The sequence below is a fragment of the Carcharodon carcharias genome, chromosome 8, assembly GCF_017639515.1.
Source record: "Carcharodon carcharias isolate sCarCar2 chromosome 8, sCarCar2.pri, whole genome shotgun sequence".
Classification (NCBI taxonomy): Eukaryota; Metazoa; Chordata; class Chondrichthyes; order Lamniformes; family Lamnidae; genus Carcharodon; species Carcharodon carcharias.
Window position 1 is genome coordinate 64,922,028 of NC_054474.1, and position 17,612 is coordinate 64,939,639.

The following is a 17,612-nucleotide window of genomic DNA, read 5'->3' on the forward strand; positions in this document are numbered from 1 at the left end:
ACCATGGCGGACCTTCTAACACCCCCACTTCGGCACTCACCCGCCCCCGTGGCTGTCTAGGGTCTATTTCTGGGTCAACAATCATCATGCATCCACCTCCCTGGAGCAAAAATGGTGTGTGACCGGGTGCTTTAAACTGAAGTAGATCTTCTGAGTGGGGTAACTTCCTGATGCAAGCTACCCGCTTCAGTAGCCAGAACCTGGCCTCAGGTATCAGCATTAAGCGCTGCAAGGTCAGCATTTGCTTAGTTAGATGATAAGTAAGACTTCCCCTACACTTGGTCTCAACGAATACACTGCAGGGGCCCTCCTGCTATATAAGCATGATGTGCTTCAATTTTCCACGCTAGGCACCCTGTAGTCTCTGGGCCAATATACTGCCAAACTAGGGGAAAAATCTGTTATAGTTCTACACTCAATAACATTGGTGTTGCCTATATAAAATCCTTTTGGCCAACAGCTAAAGGGTGGAATCATCCCAGATTTGCACCAGGTGCAGGCGTTGGTGGGAATTAGAAGTTTTACCCATCAGCTGCAATGGCAGCTTTTCACGCCATATTGTCCCAATCCCACCTCATTAATCATGCATTTCCGGGAAACATGCCATTTTGATGGCGGGTGGGGTCTCATTTGCCCACCACAGTATCACCTCACCGCTCCTTCAAACCAAGCGGCAAATTTAAAGTGCAGCTGTGCACATACCTCTCAGTGCTTCCAGCCCAGGACTGCTGAAAAGTAGACATGGCCCCGAAAGGCAAGAAGGCTGCAGCCCCCCAATTCAGTGATGCGTCTCTGGAATGCCTTTTGGATGCCGTGGAGGTCTGCAGTAATGTCCTTCACCCCCAGTCTGGCCGCGAGATGCCCAGCATTCTCACCACTCCGGCTTGGTTGGCAACGGCAGTGGTAATCAGGGCCAATGCTGCACAGAAGAGGTTGGCCGTTCAATGCAGATAGGGGATGAATGATGTCATCCATGCCACCAGGGTAAGGCAACCATCTCATCACTCTAAACTCACACACCTAAGCCCATCACACATTCACTAGCATTTCACTCACCTCCAGCTCAAGGGACATCACCACTCACTCTCTCACACATCCTCATATCTCAATCTGGCCTCATCTCCTCTAGAGGCTGCCTCCTCAGCCCTCACCATCTTGAGGCTGTTTGCACAGATCAACTTGTGCCCTCACACACACCCTGGGATACCCCCCCTTCCCCAGTACAGTCCTCACCCTGCAGCCTCTTCCCTTGCCAGAAGCCACTTCTCCTTCTTCCCCAAACAAGTCCTACCCCTTTAGCCATTGAAAAGCCATCCACGCCTTACAGCTGGCCTGGTAGGTAGAGACCTGCCCGTGAGCCCCCCCAAAAGCAATGTGGTGCTGTCTGCAAAGCCTAGCGCTGATGACCACAAGTTATCAAAGCAAGTTAAGCAAGTTAATAAACCTCAAACTCCTGAGCGAAGTGCAGCTCGCCAGGTGCACATTGCTTATGTACAGTTGTGAAACATGTGGCAATGCTCAGATGATACAGCGTGGGAGGGGAGGGGGGGGGGGGTGATGATTCCAGCAAGCTGAGCTTATAATGATATGCAGATGTTTTACAATGAAGTTCCCAATGTCTGACAGCGGGAAATGCGGCCTGCCATTGATGGGCAGAACTGATGATCGCAAACTGGTTTCACGACGTTGTGAAACCGATCTTTGGCCTTCTTGCCATATTGTCTGCTTACGCTGCCAAACATGCCCAATGCCAATGGGCGTGGAAAATTCCACCTTAAGACTTCTCTTTCATTATTCCAGGCAGGATTTAAATTCAAGGTTCGGTTATGAAAGACGAATGTGGGATGCACTACACCAAGATTTTAAATTTTTTTAAAAATCGAGACATTAGTATTATTGCTTCTATTGTCCTAACCTGACACTATCATGCCCAATTCACTCTATTCAATGAGAAATCTCAAAAATTACAATGGGTTTATACACACAGTTTTAAAAATAAAATATGCTACAGTGGTAAAGCAATCCCTAAAGCAATCCAACTTACGTCAGGAGAAGAACCCATATCAAGAACCTTTGAGTCATAGGAAATACCCATCTTAAAGTCCCTAAATGTTGCACTGGAAAACCACAAGGTTATTAAAAACTAACCCACAGAATAAACATTAGCACACTAATTATTTGAACTGATATTTCAAAGTTTTGTTCATTAAGTGAAAGTGTAATTAATATGGTTTTCCCAATCAAGATCGAATTACACCAAGGTCACTGAAAAAACAGAACACCATCAGAATGTTGGCTTTTAAGTCAGCCACCTAATTGCTATTATATTTGTATTATGTTACATGGTATGATCTATACAGCATGATGTACTATTAAGTATTCACATCAAGTTGATAATCAAGTGTCCACTCACTGTTGTAATAAACCTGTATAATGGTTGTTGCCGTTCAACATATTTTACAGTGATTGGGCTGAGGTCATACCGGAACCAGATGGCAGGTATAATGCGGCCTGTGTGGCTGTATGCCACATATTCCTGAAATGTGCAAAAACAAAGCATTAATCAAATTTTGACAAAGGTTGTTTAAATTCAGTTTAATACTGTTTTCACGTTATTTATTTATTTATTCCACTCATTGATGTACAGAAGAGGGCAAGGGCTAACTTGAATTCATATAGCAGATTATCACTTCTTGCAAAGATCTCAAAGGTGCATCACATACAATAAGTTAGTTTGACAGTTAAATTGATAGTTTGCAGGCAAATGTAGCAGCCATCTTCTGCACAGCAAAATCCTATAAACAACAAGGAGCTGAATAGGCAAGGACTCTGGTTTTGAGGGTGGAACACTGGCTGAGAGAATTCTCTGAGAGTGCCACGGCTAAGAGAATTCTCTGATAGTGCCATGAAACCTTTAATGTCAAGCTGAACCTTTAAGACAGGAAGATGGAGCCCAGGCATAATATCATGGTCAAAGGATGGCCAATGCATCATTCCCTCAGTTCGATTATACTGGATGCAAGCCTAGTTAACTACCTCCAAGCCCTAGAATGTGTAAATAACCACATTCAAAACAGACTGATTATGTGGAATGCAAATTTTAATGAGAAAATAATATAGAATATGGGGGGATAGAACAATATATGGAGGAAGTTGTTTTGACTGCCCTCTTATGAGCAGTGTTTATTCTACATCAATTTTAATTAAAGTTGTATGGGAGCACAATCGCCCATTCTTAAAGTCACTTAATAAAAACTCAGTCACCTTACCTTTTGTGCTACTGTGTACTGATAGGAAAAGCGTTGTTTTGCCTTTAAATCTTCATACACTGTGGGGACTATCTTCAGTACATAGTCATGTGATGCAAGAGCTGTGCGAGAGCAAAGAGAGTCAAATGGTTACATCGAAATATATAGTGAAGACTTTTCAACTGAATTTTAAGTGTTAGAGTATATTATTTATATGTAACAATTTTATCATGTTATGCATGGTACAAAAATAATCACTAACAACTACCTACAACTCGATTTGATTCTAGACATGAAGCAACATGTGACCCTTACTTTGGGTTTTACAATTTATGATTTAAAAAGCTAATTAAGAGTTTCAGTTTTTGTTTGTCCAAAAGACAAGGACTAGCAATCTCCAAGTAAATTACCATCATCACCACATTGACAGCTCCAACAAAGACCTGAGCACTGTGAAAAGGGTTACAAATAATATTTTGTCTAAGTGCATAGCCGTAGGCACAGGTAGCAGTATATTTTCTTAGTTTACCTGCCTGCGGCCGCCACACCTATAGAGTCAGCAGCATTTCATCTAAATGGTTATGAGTAACCCCCTGATCATCAGCCGTGTCATGATTAGTGTAACCAATCAGTGAACTTCATCTTCACCTTTTTAAAATAAAAATGTGAGGAAGACTGAATCACCACTAATGCAATTAGGTCACAGTTCAAACAGGTAATTTAGTGAAAATATTATTTTAAGCATCAGTATCTAGCAGTTAGGTGGCACAGTGCTATTCAACAGCTGTACAAGCACTATTCCAATAACTGCAGACAATGTATACCCTGCCAGCCACAAATGGTGGGTTTCGATCTTCTCAAACCGACCATATACTCTGCAACATGTTAACCAGGCAGTGGGAACCGTTACTATGGATCTGGACTATCTACGCAGATGGCTCCACTTCCAGTCCTATTTGGCTAGAATGCTTGAAAATGAACTAGAAGATCAGATAACTTGATTTACACAAACCTACTGCCAGGTTAAATTGGTGCAGGGCATTGGTGGGAGGTGCTACTTTCAGGAAGCTGAACAGCCCATACCAAGGGGGAGAAAACCTGGCATTCTGTTTCTTCCTATGAAAGGCATCCCTTCTGTCAGCTTAGATTTCTTTTGCTGTCACAGAGAAGTCTGTGGTTTGTGCATAAATCTTCCATGGAAAAGGAAGAGAAGGAAAGATTCAGGCCATGGAGTCATCACACCTCGAGGATCTTAGCCCCACCTTTCTTCCTTCCTGCCTGGTCTCCAAAACTCACACCCCCCACCCCCACTTGCCCCACTCCCTACGTTGCCAATTCCTTCCTGCCCTTAAAGGCCCAAGATTTATCTCACTCCAGACACCATTGCTTTTCCTTGTGGGGCTGCTTGCAGTCCCAGCAGCACGCACTGAATTCTGGCACTGCTGGGACTGCTAGAGCTGCCGGTTAAGCAACCAACAGTTCTCAAGGGCACGACCTCCTCCCACTGAGAGGCGGAAGTCTGATTCTCATCTGCTTGATGCCGCCAGCAGCGTGTTATTGCTTGCTGAGCATCGGTCAGTACAACACCGATTTTCCTTGCAGGGGCAAGCAATATGCACCCCTCCCCTCCTTCCCCCAACCCGCCTGACCCCGTCAACTCATCGCCATGTCCCAGCATTCGTGCAGGCCTCTGGATTACTAGTCCAGTTATATTATCACGATGTTACCATCCTCCATCATATTAAGATAAATGCTCATTTAACCGTTGTGCTCACAAAATTCAAGTTTGCATTCAGATAACGTTTACACAGAATGAGAGAGAAATAAATTTTCCCCCATTTTCAAAATATTGGAATATTGGCGTATCCTTCAAGTCTTTTTCTAAGTTTAACCAATCAGCCCCTCCTAATTCTTACCGAGCTAACTAAAATATTAGTTATAACCCTCATCCTACGCTAGGATATTTGCAATGAAGGTACCAGAACTGTTCTGAGGAACATGTTGGTGAGATTTAAAGTAAGTTTGCTCAAACCTAGCCTCAGAAACTATTTTACTTCTTATTAAAGACTGAATCCATAACTATTTTAAATACAAATTACAAAACATCTAGCCAGGCAATTGAAAATATTGCACATTGTGCTATCACTGGTTTGTTTTTAATGACTTGATTTTATATTTGATGGAATGAAAACCTTCCAGTACCTGCGGAGTTTGCTATGACATTCTGTCCTCCTCTAGGCAGTTGGACACCTTCAGATACCTTTCCAGAATAAAACTAGGTACTTTACAGAAACGGCAAGTCCATTTTTCAGGCATGCACAAGTTGACCCAAGATTAAATAATAGTTGGTCGGATATTTTGAAACCTGATTTGCAGCCATCTTGAATGAATTACAGAAAAGCTCCACTAACTACAGCAGCAAGGAACTGCAACTGAATTTTTTGCACGATTCACTAATGATGAACAGAATCTTGTTGAGGTGTCGGGGGTCTCGTCTCCCAGCTGGAGAGCCAGTGGCAGACCAGCACTGCCTCTTTTCAGAAAGGCCCACCAAACAAGACCCGGGGGGCGGAAGTCTCACCTACTGCTCAGAGGCTGGCTGCTCTTCTGCTCAGCAGAGCCATAGGGAGCCAGTGGCTGCTGCAGGAAATAGGCCTACCAGAGTTCCAGGATCGTGGAGTAACCCAGGCCATAGATAAGCAATTTGGGGGTGGGGATGGGGTTCGTGGGGTAGGAGTTGCGGGGGGGGAGGAGTGTGGCAGCAAGGGTAGGGGAGTGGCTGTAAATGCCACCACCCCCCTCGCCCCTCCCGATGTCGAGTCCCTCAATCAGGCACAAAGTGCCTTTGATCGAAGGGCCACCAGCACATCCCCACTGCTGCCAGTGACAACAAGCTAGCTGCATACTGCTATGCAGACTGCATGGCGATAGGCCCACTCGCAGCTGGGTTAATACCAGCAACGGCAGGATGAGGCACTTAAGTGGTCATTAATTGGCCAATTAGGGGTCTCAATAGGCTGTGGGGCGGGAAGGTCAACTGTGAGCCTTCCTAACCAGAACTGAATTCTGGCTGAGACAGGGTTCAAGTATGCCACCATCCTGCCTAATAATATACCCCTTCCATCTCCAAGCTGGCCACAAGGGAAAGCAGAAGATTCTAACCGATGTTATTAGGTGTTCCAAATTACTTTGTAACAATTCGTAGATCACAACCTAATAATTTCCTCTAAATGTAATTTTCCTGTCACACTTTTTATGCAATAATATGAGTAAAGTAAAAGTAATAGTCAAGCATCTAAACTGAACCTGGAAAAATTAATTCATGTAAGTACTTACGATTTGAACTAAGTTTATCTGCTCTGGCTAGGGCATTAAAAGCACCTTGAACATTTTTAACCTAAAGAAATAAAACAAGAGAAATAAAACAAGAGTGACTTTTGTACCAAAACATATTGGCTTTAGAAGTAATTTCCACATGTTTAATGTAACTACATTTTCCTTGAATCAAGTGCTCAGGATTATTTTCTCATCTGCAATGAGACCAGAGTGAGGTCACAAACCACAATGTGATGCGAGCGCAGGGAAAGCAGCTGATTGGTGAATATTTCTAGTCTTTAAAGTAAAAGTAGGGTCTTCAGTTTGTGTTTAGGTCTCTAGTCTTTTTTTTCTCTTTTTCTTAAAAATAGCTTAAGATCTATACTGGTGTAAAAGCAATTAATTACAATAAAGTGTAAAGATCAGGGATACTAGAGTAATTAATTAATTAAATACAATAGTGATGGCAGGATGGGTGGTGTGTTGCTGCTGCAGCATGTGAGTGCTGCTGGAGACCAAGGTGATCCAGAGCGAATGCATTTGCAGTAAGTGTTTGCAGCTCGAAGAACTTTAGATCGGAGTTGAGGAGCTACATCAGGGAGGGGGAAAGTTACCTGGACATTTTGCTCCAAGAGGCGGTCACACCCCTCAGATTAGGTAATTCAAGTTTGCTCTGTGATCAGAGACAGGAGGGTGTGACTGCAGGTGAAGCAAGTATGGGGACCCAGGGGTAGCATTCGAGGAGCCTCGGCCCCTGCAATTGTCCAACAGTTATGAGGTCCTTGCAAGCAAGGGTGAGAGCAGGGACTACAGGGAGGATGAGTGAACTGACTGCAGCAGCATGATACAGGGAGCCATTCAAGTGGGGGGAGGGAATAGGAACATAGTAGTGGTAGGGGACAGTGTAATTAGGGGGATAAGCGTTCTCTGCAGCCGGGATCATGAGTCCCGAAGGCTGTATTGCCTGCCTCGTGCCAGGGTTAAGGACATCTCCTCAGAGCTGGAGAGGAACTTGGAGTGGGAGGGGAGGGATACTGTTGTCATCGTCCACCTTGGTACCAACAACATTGATAGGACTAGAAAGGAGGTTCTGCTGAAAGAATTTGAACAGTTAGGAGCTAAATTAGGAGGTTCTGCACCTCCAAGGTAATAACCTTGGGATTACTACCTGAGTCACAGGCAAACTGGCATAGGGTAAATAAGGTTAATGAGCTAAATACGTGCTCAAAGATTGGTGTGGGAGGAATGGGTTTCAGTTCATGGGGCACTGGCACCAGTATTGGGGTAGAAGGGAGCTGTTCCGGTGGGATGGGCTTCAACTGAATCATGCTAGGACCACTACCCTGGTGAAAAGTGCTGTAGAGAGTGCTTTAAACTAAATAGGAGGGGGGGTTCCGGAGAGGGGATATGTAAGCTTACAAAGCAAAAGGATATGGCACCATTTCAGGGCAGCTATTTAGGTAATGATACCCAGAGTGTGACAGGAAGAGACAGAGCATACAAACAAAAAAAGCAGCAGCAAATAGGATCAAAGAGGGAAAAAAATGGTAAAAATGCAAAATTAAACGGCTCTTCACTTAAAGGCACGTATAATTCATATAACAAATAATGCACTTATAACAAAATAAATGAATTAACAGCACAAACAGAGGTTAGTAGGTATGATCTTATAGGCATTACGTAGACATGGTTGCAAGGAAATCAAAGCTGGGAACTAAATATTCAGGGGTATGTGACTTTTCAAAAGGACAGGCAGGAAGGAAAGGGGGTTGGGGTAGCCTTGATAGTACAAGATGGAAGAAGTACAATAGCAAGAAATGATCTTAGATCAGAAGATGCAGAATCCATATGGGTGGAGGTAGGAAATAACAAGGGGAAGACGACGCTGGTGGGAGTAGTCTATAGGACCCCTAACAATAGCTAGACTACAGGACAGAGAATAAATCAGGAGATAATGAGGGCATGTAAAAAGGCAGTACATTAATCATGGGTGTCTCTTCATGTAGATTGGGAAAATCACATTGGTAGAGAACTACCTGCCCTTTCTCAAATAATACAGTCCAGCTTAGTCATCTGAATGCCTCAATTCCACAACTCATTCTAAGAGCTCTACCTCTTGAGTGGCAAGTGAGTGTTACTCTTTCATCATATTTAATTGGCAGTATGAATGAGGCCCCTCAGATACTGCACTGAAGTGTTTGTCAAGTTTGCCAGTTTTAAACAGAAAAGTTTTGGATGAAGCATTGCTTTGACCGGGTTATCAACCAGGATAGGTTTGTGTATAAGGAAAATATAGTGTGCAAGGTGATGAGTAATTATAATAATGAGCTAGCATTAATACTGTTTCCTCAACAGACTATAAATTATAAGCAATTTGTTAGCTTGGCTGAATAATCTATTAACACACCATGCACACCGTTTTGTAAGCCTTGGATCCATTTTTTTGGCTGTGAACAGTGAGATCTCCAAGATAGAGACAGAGATACCAGGAGGAATGTTTTCAAGTCAGGATGCTGCTCAGGCAGTATAGTTTTCTTATTAAAAAAAACTAAAGGCTGTGAAGCAAGGAACCCTAAATAAATGTCAAAAGGAGGACATACCATAAGGAGTTAGTAAATAGTTTTAAGCCAATGATGCAGAGAAGTCTAGCATGTCCAATTTTGCAAATTATGCAAAAGCAAGTTGTATATCTTGAACTAAGTGGCTCTGACCATAACTGCCGTGAGAAAAAAAACACATTAATGATTCAAATTCCTCATTCATCGAAGTGTGAGCAGAAAACTTAGGAAACAAGTCTACCCAATATAATGAGTTTCAGAATTTAAAAAACAGAAAACCAAGGACTTCAAGACCTCATTCATACTGGCAATTAAATATGATGAAAGGGTAACACTCACTTGCCACTTTGGGCAGGGCTTTAATTGGCCTTGAGAACTGCATTGATTTTAAAGGAGAAGAATACACTTACCTCTATTATTTCACCAAATGTCAGTTTGTTAATTACATGAGTCATGTCTGGATTATCTGGCTGTGCAGTGGCACTGTGTGTGGATACATGGAAATTACCTGGAACCTAACAAAAACACATTTATTTGCTTACAATAATACAAATTAATCCCAGAATTCCACCTGATATACAAATACAAAATAAACAATTGAAAAGAAATACAAAATGCTTAACATAGGGATTGGGATAAAGGGGAGAAAATGTTATATTTAAATCCAATTAACGTTTTTGGCCCAGATTTTGCTGTTAGTGCCAAAGAAATGCTGCTTGTTGTTAACACTCTGACAGCTGCCCACAAAGTTTTCTTGGGCTTTAGAGAAGAGGCCTGCTGCAATCAAGTGTCTGATCCAGCACAGCGTCCTCCACATGGCATCTGTGAGTAGGGCAAAAAACAGCGAAGCTCTTCAATCAGATTGAAGAATCCCAACTATGACAAGCAAATTACTGAACCAGTACAAATTAGAGACAGAGAGAGACAGAGAGAGAAAAAGCAAAGAGAGGTCATTTTTATTTTATATTTTAAAATCTCCAACAGTAATTAATTTTTGAAGGGATGAGACTCAAAATGAAAATTAAACTTTCAGGAGCAGGCAGGTTGTTTGGCATTAGTTATCAACTACCAGGTTTTAAAAATTGACTTACTCCTGAATGCACCAGTCCTAACTTTTTAATGGTGTCTTTCTAGCAGGAAAGTAGCCAAAGTTTAGGTCACTGTATATCTTTCAATGTTGAGTCCATCAACGAGGACTCTGACAGTGCACCCTCTGGAAGAGCAGGTATCCCCAACGGCAACTTCCAAATTTCAATGTTTAAATGCACATGTGCGGATGTCAGATGTTGGTGTCTCATTTACTCTTTAATATCGGTGAGTGCTGTTAGCCTCATCGTTATTACCAATGCAGAATCTAGACTATTATACTTCATACAGCTTTTAATCAAATCATTTTAACTAATAGACTACAAAGAGTATGATTCAATTTTCATTGATTTTTTCATTTTTTGTTTTATTTTAAATCTCAATATATTAAAGAAAGCACAAATCAGAAGTAAATGCTGTCAAAAACAGCACAATTTGTACTACATTCATTTTTATAGCTTTCAAGTGCTCAGTGAGGGTAGAAATTGCACTTGCCTGACATTTGGGTACTGATTCTATACAGACTGGTTGTAAGCAAGTGATATACAGAAGTCAATAACCAAAGTCATTCCAAATTGAGGAACGAATCATATGGACTCATCAGGACATCTATACAGTGAGACATCAAGATGCTGCTTTCTGTTTCAGCATACTGACAGAATTATCAGTCTGATTCATTTGTGCCAGCTTTTGCAAACGGGTCCAGGTTTTATTCTTTCCTTTCAACTCCTGAAGGTACTGACTTGATACTGCTCATTGGCATCAGCTGACATCTGGTGAAATAACAATTATTTAGACTATAGCAAGATATTTCTCATTGACGTTTGGGTAAGCATTAGTAGACATCAGTGAACACTCCTCACGTTTCAATTTCAGATCTGCATTTACTGGCTAATATTACATATATGGACCCGGCATTAAAAAAAAAATCAGTGATTAGTCAAAAGTTGCCACTCCCAAACAGCAAGTAATTTTAGAATCACTTAAAGTTATCTGAAGATTAAATAGCCTTTACCTTACACTTAACTGGCTTGATCAACACTTAACTGGCTTGATCAAGACAAAGAAAGGGATTCCTACCATATGACTCAATATTCTTTACATAAGCAATGCAAGTCACAAGGGCAGTTACAAAAAATAAATACACTCTGTGGCGGACCAGTAGCTGGAATAGCATTTGAAAGGGAGGTATGATAATACAAAGGAATCTTGATTCACAGGATTATTGATGAGTCAAGATTTGTAAGCATATCGAGTAAAACCTCTTTACCTCACCTTAATAACACATTCAACAAATCATTCTGCTGAACTAAGTAGTCCAGCTGGTACAGATCCTTTACAGCAGTGTAAAATCTTGTCCTGCTCGAGCTATGAAACTATTACTTTTTGTCCCTTAAGTAAACAAAAGTAGATGTACACATTTCCAAACCAAACATTCCAATAAACTAAAGGGATGGATGAACCACATAAGGAAGCTATTCAATTCAACATGATTTTATGCGCAGATAACTTTTTAATGTTTGGTAGCCCTTCACTAGCTTTTATTTTTTTTCCCTAACTACAGAATCTAGTTTCTTTTTCCAGCAATTCCAAATCAATTCGATTATTTTCTACAAACTCAGTAAAATGAACAAATCCGATCACTTTCAATGGCATCCATGGCTTGTTTTGGTTTTCATAACTGACATTTTGATTCAGAAGTAATTCGTAGTCAGACATTAAATGAAACAAATCTCCTGTGATTATGCAGTTTGGTTCCTCCCTTAACGTCTACAATTCAAAAAACAATTTGAAACATCCATGCAACTTATGTCTGGGGCATGCTTTGTAGGCTTTTTTTTTTAAAAAGCTGTGATTGGTTACAAACTCTTTGAGGTAGAGTTCCCACTTGGTGAGCAATCATGAAATTGGATCCAAAATGCATTTGGTTAAGTTTCCGCTAAAACTAATTTGCATAATCACAAACTAAAATCTGTGACCCAAAGCAATAGAGTGTAACCACTTTTTCCTTTCCACGAAAAGAACTTCTTGATGTACTCAGGAGTGGTAACCTGGTGCAGTTTTATCTGTGTAGCTGAAAATGGGGTTTATCACCAAAAATAAGCATTTATGTGTCCAGTCTTCCGCTTATGAGTAACCAGGTTTAAAATCAATGAAAATTACATTAAAAAACTGAACCAGTTAATAGTTTAAAGGCAAAAAACTGAGGATGCTGGAAATCCAAAACAAAAATAAAGATACCCGGAAAAACTCAGCAGGTCTGACAGCATCTGCGGAGAGGAACACAGTTAACGTTTCGAGTCCGTACGACTCTTCAACAGAACTAAGGAAAAATAGAAAAGAGGTGAAATATAAGCTGGTTTAGGGGGGTTGGGACAGGTAGAGCTGGATAGCCAAAAGATGTCAGACAAAAGGACAAAGAGGTGTTGACGGTGTATCTAAGGAATGTGATAATGGGTGACATTAAGGGTAGAAAGCAGGACGAGCAAGGTACAGATAGCCCTAGTGGGAGTGGGGTGGAAGGAAGGGATCGAAATAGGCTATAAGGTAGAGCTAAAACAATGGATGGAAATACATTTAAAAATAATGGAAATAGGTGGGAAAAGAAAAACCTATATAAATTATTGGAAAAAGGGGGGGATCGAAAAGGGGGTGGGGGGCGGGGGGGGGGGGGGGTGGGGGGGGAGAGATGGAGGAGACAGTTCATGATCTAAAATTTTTGAAATCAATATTCAGTCCGGAAGGCTGTAAAGTGCCTAATTGGAAGATGAGGTGCTGTTCCTCCAGTTTGCATTGAGCTTCACGGGAACAATGCAGCAAGCCAAGAACAGACATGTGGGCAAGAGAGCAGGGTGGAGTGTTGAAATGGCAAGCGACAGGGAGGTCTGGGTCATGCTTGCAGACAGACCAAAGGTGTTCTGCAAAGCGGTCATCCAGACTGCGTTTGGTCTCTCCAATGTAGCGGAGACCGCATTGGGAGCAGCGAATGCAGTAGACTAAATTGAGCAAAGTGCAAGTGAAGTGCTGCTTTACTTGAAAGCAGTGTTGGGCCCTTGGACGGTGAGGAGAGGGGAAGTGTAGGGGCAGGTTTTGCAGCTTCTGCGTTTACATGGGAAGGTGCCGTGGGAGGGGGTTGAGGTGTAGGGGTGATGGAGGAGTGGACCAGGGTGTCCCGGAGGGAACGCTCCCTAGTTGTACACTAGCCAGTTTCTTTGTAAATTAAGTATTTGGAAAACCTTTTTAAAAAAACACGACTATGAGCCTAAAAGAGATTTCCCTACCAGTGCAATCAGGGGAATCTCGCAATGTCAGTCTGGGGACATGGCCAGTTATGTGTGCGGAACCTGATCCAGACAAAATGAATCTTGAACCAGCACAAAAGATCATGAGAAACACAAACATAAATGGTTTTGATGCAAGCCAATTATGCTTCAAATTCCTCAATCTTTTCTGCTGGTTTACCAGTGCTTTGGAGTTTGGATGCAAATTAGTGGGAACAAGACAGGATCCTATCCCCCCAACACCAGGGAAGTGACCATATTTAAATACAAAACCCAGATACAGAAAAACATGTGACAAACATTGTATTTATCTTCTTTTATCTTTGTTGTAGCATTTAAGCAGGTGTTTGGACATAATCGTTAAATTTTTGAGCACGTACGAAGGTTTTTCAGACTTCAATTTTCGTGAAACATCCTGAAGTCTGTTTCTTTCAAACTTACCTTATTAATGTTGAACTGTCCCTCAAACCTGCAGCCTTGACCATTATTTAGAGGAAGTTTCATAGAGTTATCAATATGGCCAACTTCATGTCGTCCCATTTCATCTTGAATGTCTAGTCCAACAACTGAAAAAAAGATTTTAAAATAAACAAACTGCTACAAACTGTTCAAACATGAAACAGAAGTCCTCAAAACTTTCAAAATAACTTTAACTATACTGTCTACTTAAAATTCTGAAGTTAGTTTTTGATGGACTAAAATAACTATTCAATTAGTCCTAAAATAACCAGGAGCTAATTATTAATGCTCTACCTCTCGTTGTACAAAGTAGTAAGTAAGAGTTCTAGCTGTGCATTATTGACACAATAAAACATTGGCAAGAATACACATGGGCCAGAATTTTATGTCCTGCAGGCAGGCACGTGCCTGACCTGAATGGGGGTGAAATTGCATGAGATGACGTTGGGCGAGGGTCCCGACGTCATCACGCACCTGCACAATATTTTGCTTGGTGGGCACATGCAAAAGTCAAAAGAGCACCCGCCGACAATTAAGAGGGTAATTAAGCCCATTAACAGCCCAACTGTAACGATTTTTCATGGCCCATCCAACTTTATGGTTGGCAGACGGGCCAATCAGCCTGGTGGCCTTTACATTTTTGATGAAACCTCATCCAAGGGCAGGATGAAATCTACATTAGGATTTAAAATAAAAACAGTCCCCAGGTATTTAATGAGATCTGCTTTCAAGTGCTTGATCGTGCTGCATGGACATTTTCTGCGACATTTTTGGGCTCTCTTATTATTTAGAGGCTTTCAGCTCCCTGAGGCATCTGTCTGCCTTCAAGGAGTTCATTGGAAGCGCTCACCAGAACCCGCAGAGACATCGGTGTCCACCCCCAACAGCAGTGCTGAGCCTTTCTCCAGCGCGTTTCACGCTGGCTAGCCATTAATTGGCCAGCCAGCGTAAGATAGCGGCTAGGGGCCAATCACAGGTGGAAGTGCATTTCACGTCCGCTTCTGGGTGCGCCGATCGCCCACGCCCAGTGAGTGCAAAAATTCAGGCTATGGAAGATTGCATTTACCTCTTGTAAAATTAACTATATTTGGCCTAAAATAAATAGCTTAGGAATAACCATAATTATTATCAGACTCCAAAGCACAAACGTCTCAAAAACAACAGAGTATAGGCCAGTGAAGGGGGGGACTGGATAACTTAATTGCTTTGGGGGCCAAATATTACAATTTGGTTTATTTTTCTGTGTAAACCTAAACCCAAAGATCTTGGCAATAATGTACAAAAGTAATTAGTTAGATTGAATGTGAGGTACTGCATAAACTATGACAACTTAAAATGTTGGCAATAACTAATTCTTCCCTCAACGTAGTCACATCAGTGTCCAAAAGGGCAATTTTCTAACAGCAGGTTTAAAAATTTCTTAAGAGAACATGAGCACTGAAGTGAGAATTATTTCTTAAGGTAGTCTTAGAAGCATGTAACCCCAACCCCCTCCCCAATTTTGAATCAATCATTTTTTTGGTAAGTTTCCAGTATTTTGAAGGCTACTACAATTCTATCTTGTAAGCCAAAAATAATTGTATCATGCAAAGATGACACATACCTTAAGCATTAAATGTTGCTGCAATTGACTTGATTTTTATGCCAAGAGTTGATAGAACAGTAGTCAAACTAACAATGATCGTCAAGCACGTGCCATTGCTGTTTACATCACTTTTTCCAGTATATTTTACATTGATTTTGAAGATATATTGTGCACCAACTAGTCTCCCTACTAAAATTTACATAAGCGGTCTCCATAGCATATCACCGTTCCCCCCCACCCCCACCCCCACCTTGAAGGTGCAAACACTACTAAGAACAATGTCATTACAACCCAGCAAGAAACCACACGACTGCACATACACACAAGTTCCTCTGTGCACACATGCAAATTAGGAGGAATTCTCAGGCAATTTTGGAAGATGAGCCAGGCAGTGCAGGACCCACAAGATTGCACATGCTTACAAGCTTTGATGCTTACATGCATAGAAGGGGATTTTGGGTCATTCTGCGACAACATCAAATGACTCCAGCTAGTAAATGCTGATACAACTCTGCAAAGGTTGACCATCAGTACAAACACAGATCAGCTTTCTTTGAGTAATAATGTGGAATAAGGTGTTTTTTAATGAGGGGTTATAACAGCTCGATGTGCAGGAATATTAATTTGCTTATGCCTCATTTAATTAGGGACCTTTTGATGAAATACCATCAAGAATAACTGTTTACACACTTGTAACATACTAACCATTTACCATAAAATATTAGAAAAGAATAGCTGAATCCATTTTGATCAGAGAATCCTTTCATTCTGCGACTGGCTCCTGGTTTTGCTCCACCCAATAATTTATCCTGCAAGATCATGTCTGGCACACATGATCAATGCTCTTCTTATCTACCCTAACCTGAGACAGGTGGTCTTTTAGCACAGTGCATAGTGTCCCTGCCTCTGAGCCACAAGCTCTTGTAGGAGTTTAGTGTAGTTATAATACAGAATCAAAATATCTAAATGTAATTTTTGTATTAGGTTTAACTTCTATTAGTGGGTGATTAGTTTTGGAAATATACAATCTCTTTTGACTTTTATCACTCGTAACTTTATCAGCTGAATGTACAAGAATATTCTACCTAGCCCACCTTGTAAATACTGATGATTTCTATCCATTATGTTACACACACTTGATTTTTAAATATTGTCCACTGTGTAATTCTCTGTATTAGTTTGATATTGCTTTGTTTAAAAGTTATAAATAACTTTACAATTTGTTTTCAAAAGTATTATAGCCATTCCAAACACAACAACCACAGTAAAACATATCACCCAACAGGAGGCCTCCAGAAAGCAGACATTTAAAAGCGACTGATCTAATCAACAACACACACTGACGCAATAAGATAAGTGCAAAAAACTGCGGATGCTGGAAATCCAAAACAAAAATAAAAATACCTGGAAAAACTCAGTTTTCCAGGTAGTTTTATTTTTGCAGTAAGTGTCTGATTTAACTAGGAATTTACACTAAGTAACTAAAATCTGAGACAATGAGCTAATCTTGATTCCTATCATGGAAGAATGGACATCAGGAGGTGACCATGCACTGTACATGCTTCACCTAACCAATTGGAATCTAATCATGCACTGCCTGAACCAGCGTTCAGGGTTGCCATTGGTCAGCCTGTGGTTGTGATTTGGAAATGGTTAATAAGGCCTGTTTCAGTGGTACAGTGTGCAGAAAGCAGAAAGAAGACAGAAGAAGAATTCTGGAAAAGACAGTACCCCAGCCAACCGAGGACAGTATTCCATGATGAATCGGCTGAGACCACTGAGTGTCCCTTCTGTTGTACTTGTTTTGATAACTTAATAAATTTGTAAACCTTGTCTAAACATACTCATATCCAGAGTGGCTTCATTTTTGGTAAGACCCAGGGTCTTACAATTAATGTTAAATTGGATTTCAGAATCCTATACTCTGGCTTCAAGTCACACATCAGGACACAATGGTCATGGAAGGTACATTCATTATGCGGCCAAACAGACTAATTATCAACCTGAAAATCCTTCCAATACACCCATGGCAGGCGATAAGAGCGGGAGAGTCCTCTGGTCAGCCATGCTTGATGTGGAG

The 17,612-nt window shown here is 41.3% G+C and overlaps 1 protein-coding gene across 4 annotated transcripts in view; it reads right to left on the bottom strand.

Moving 5' to 3' along the window:
• ergic1 (endoplasmic reticulum-golgi intermediate compartment 1) overlaps positions 1 to 17,612 on the bottom strand; it is a 96,995-nt gene that overhangs the window by 17,536 nt on the left and 61,847 nt on the right. For all 4 annotated transcript variants that reach the window (XM_041193579.1, XM_041193580.1, XM_041193578.1 and 1 more), the window contains 5 exons: positions 13,930 to 14,054; positions 9,532 to 9,636; positions 6,585 to 6,645; positions 3,270 to 3,370; positions 2,414 to 2,536 (listed from right to left, as the gene is read on the bottom strand). In XM_041193579.1, coding sequence (XP_041049513.1) covers positions 2,414 to 2,536; positions 3,270 to 3,370; positions 6,585 to 6,645; positions 9,532 to 9,636; positions 13,930 to 14,054 — 515 coding nt within the window. The remainder of the gene's footprint in view (positions 1 to 2,413; positions 2,537 to 3,269; positions 3,371 to 6,584; positions 6,646 to 9,531; positions 9,637 to 13,929; positions 14,055 to 17,612) is intronic.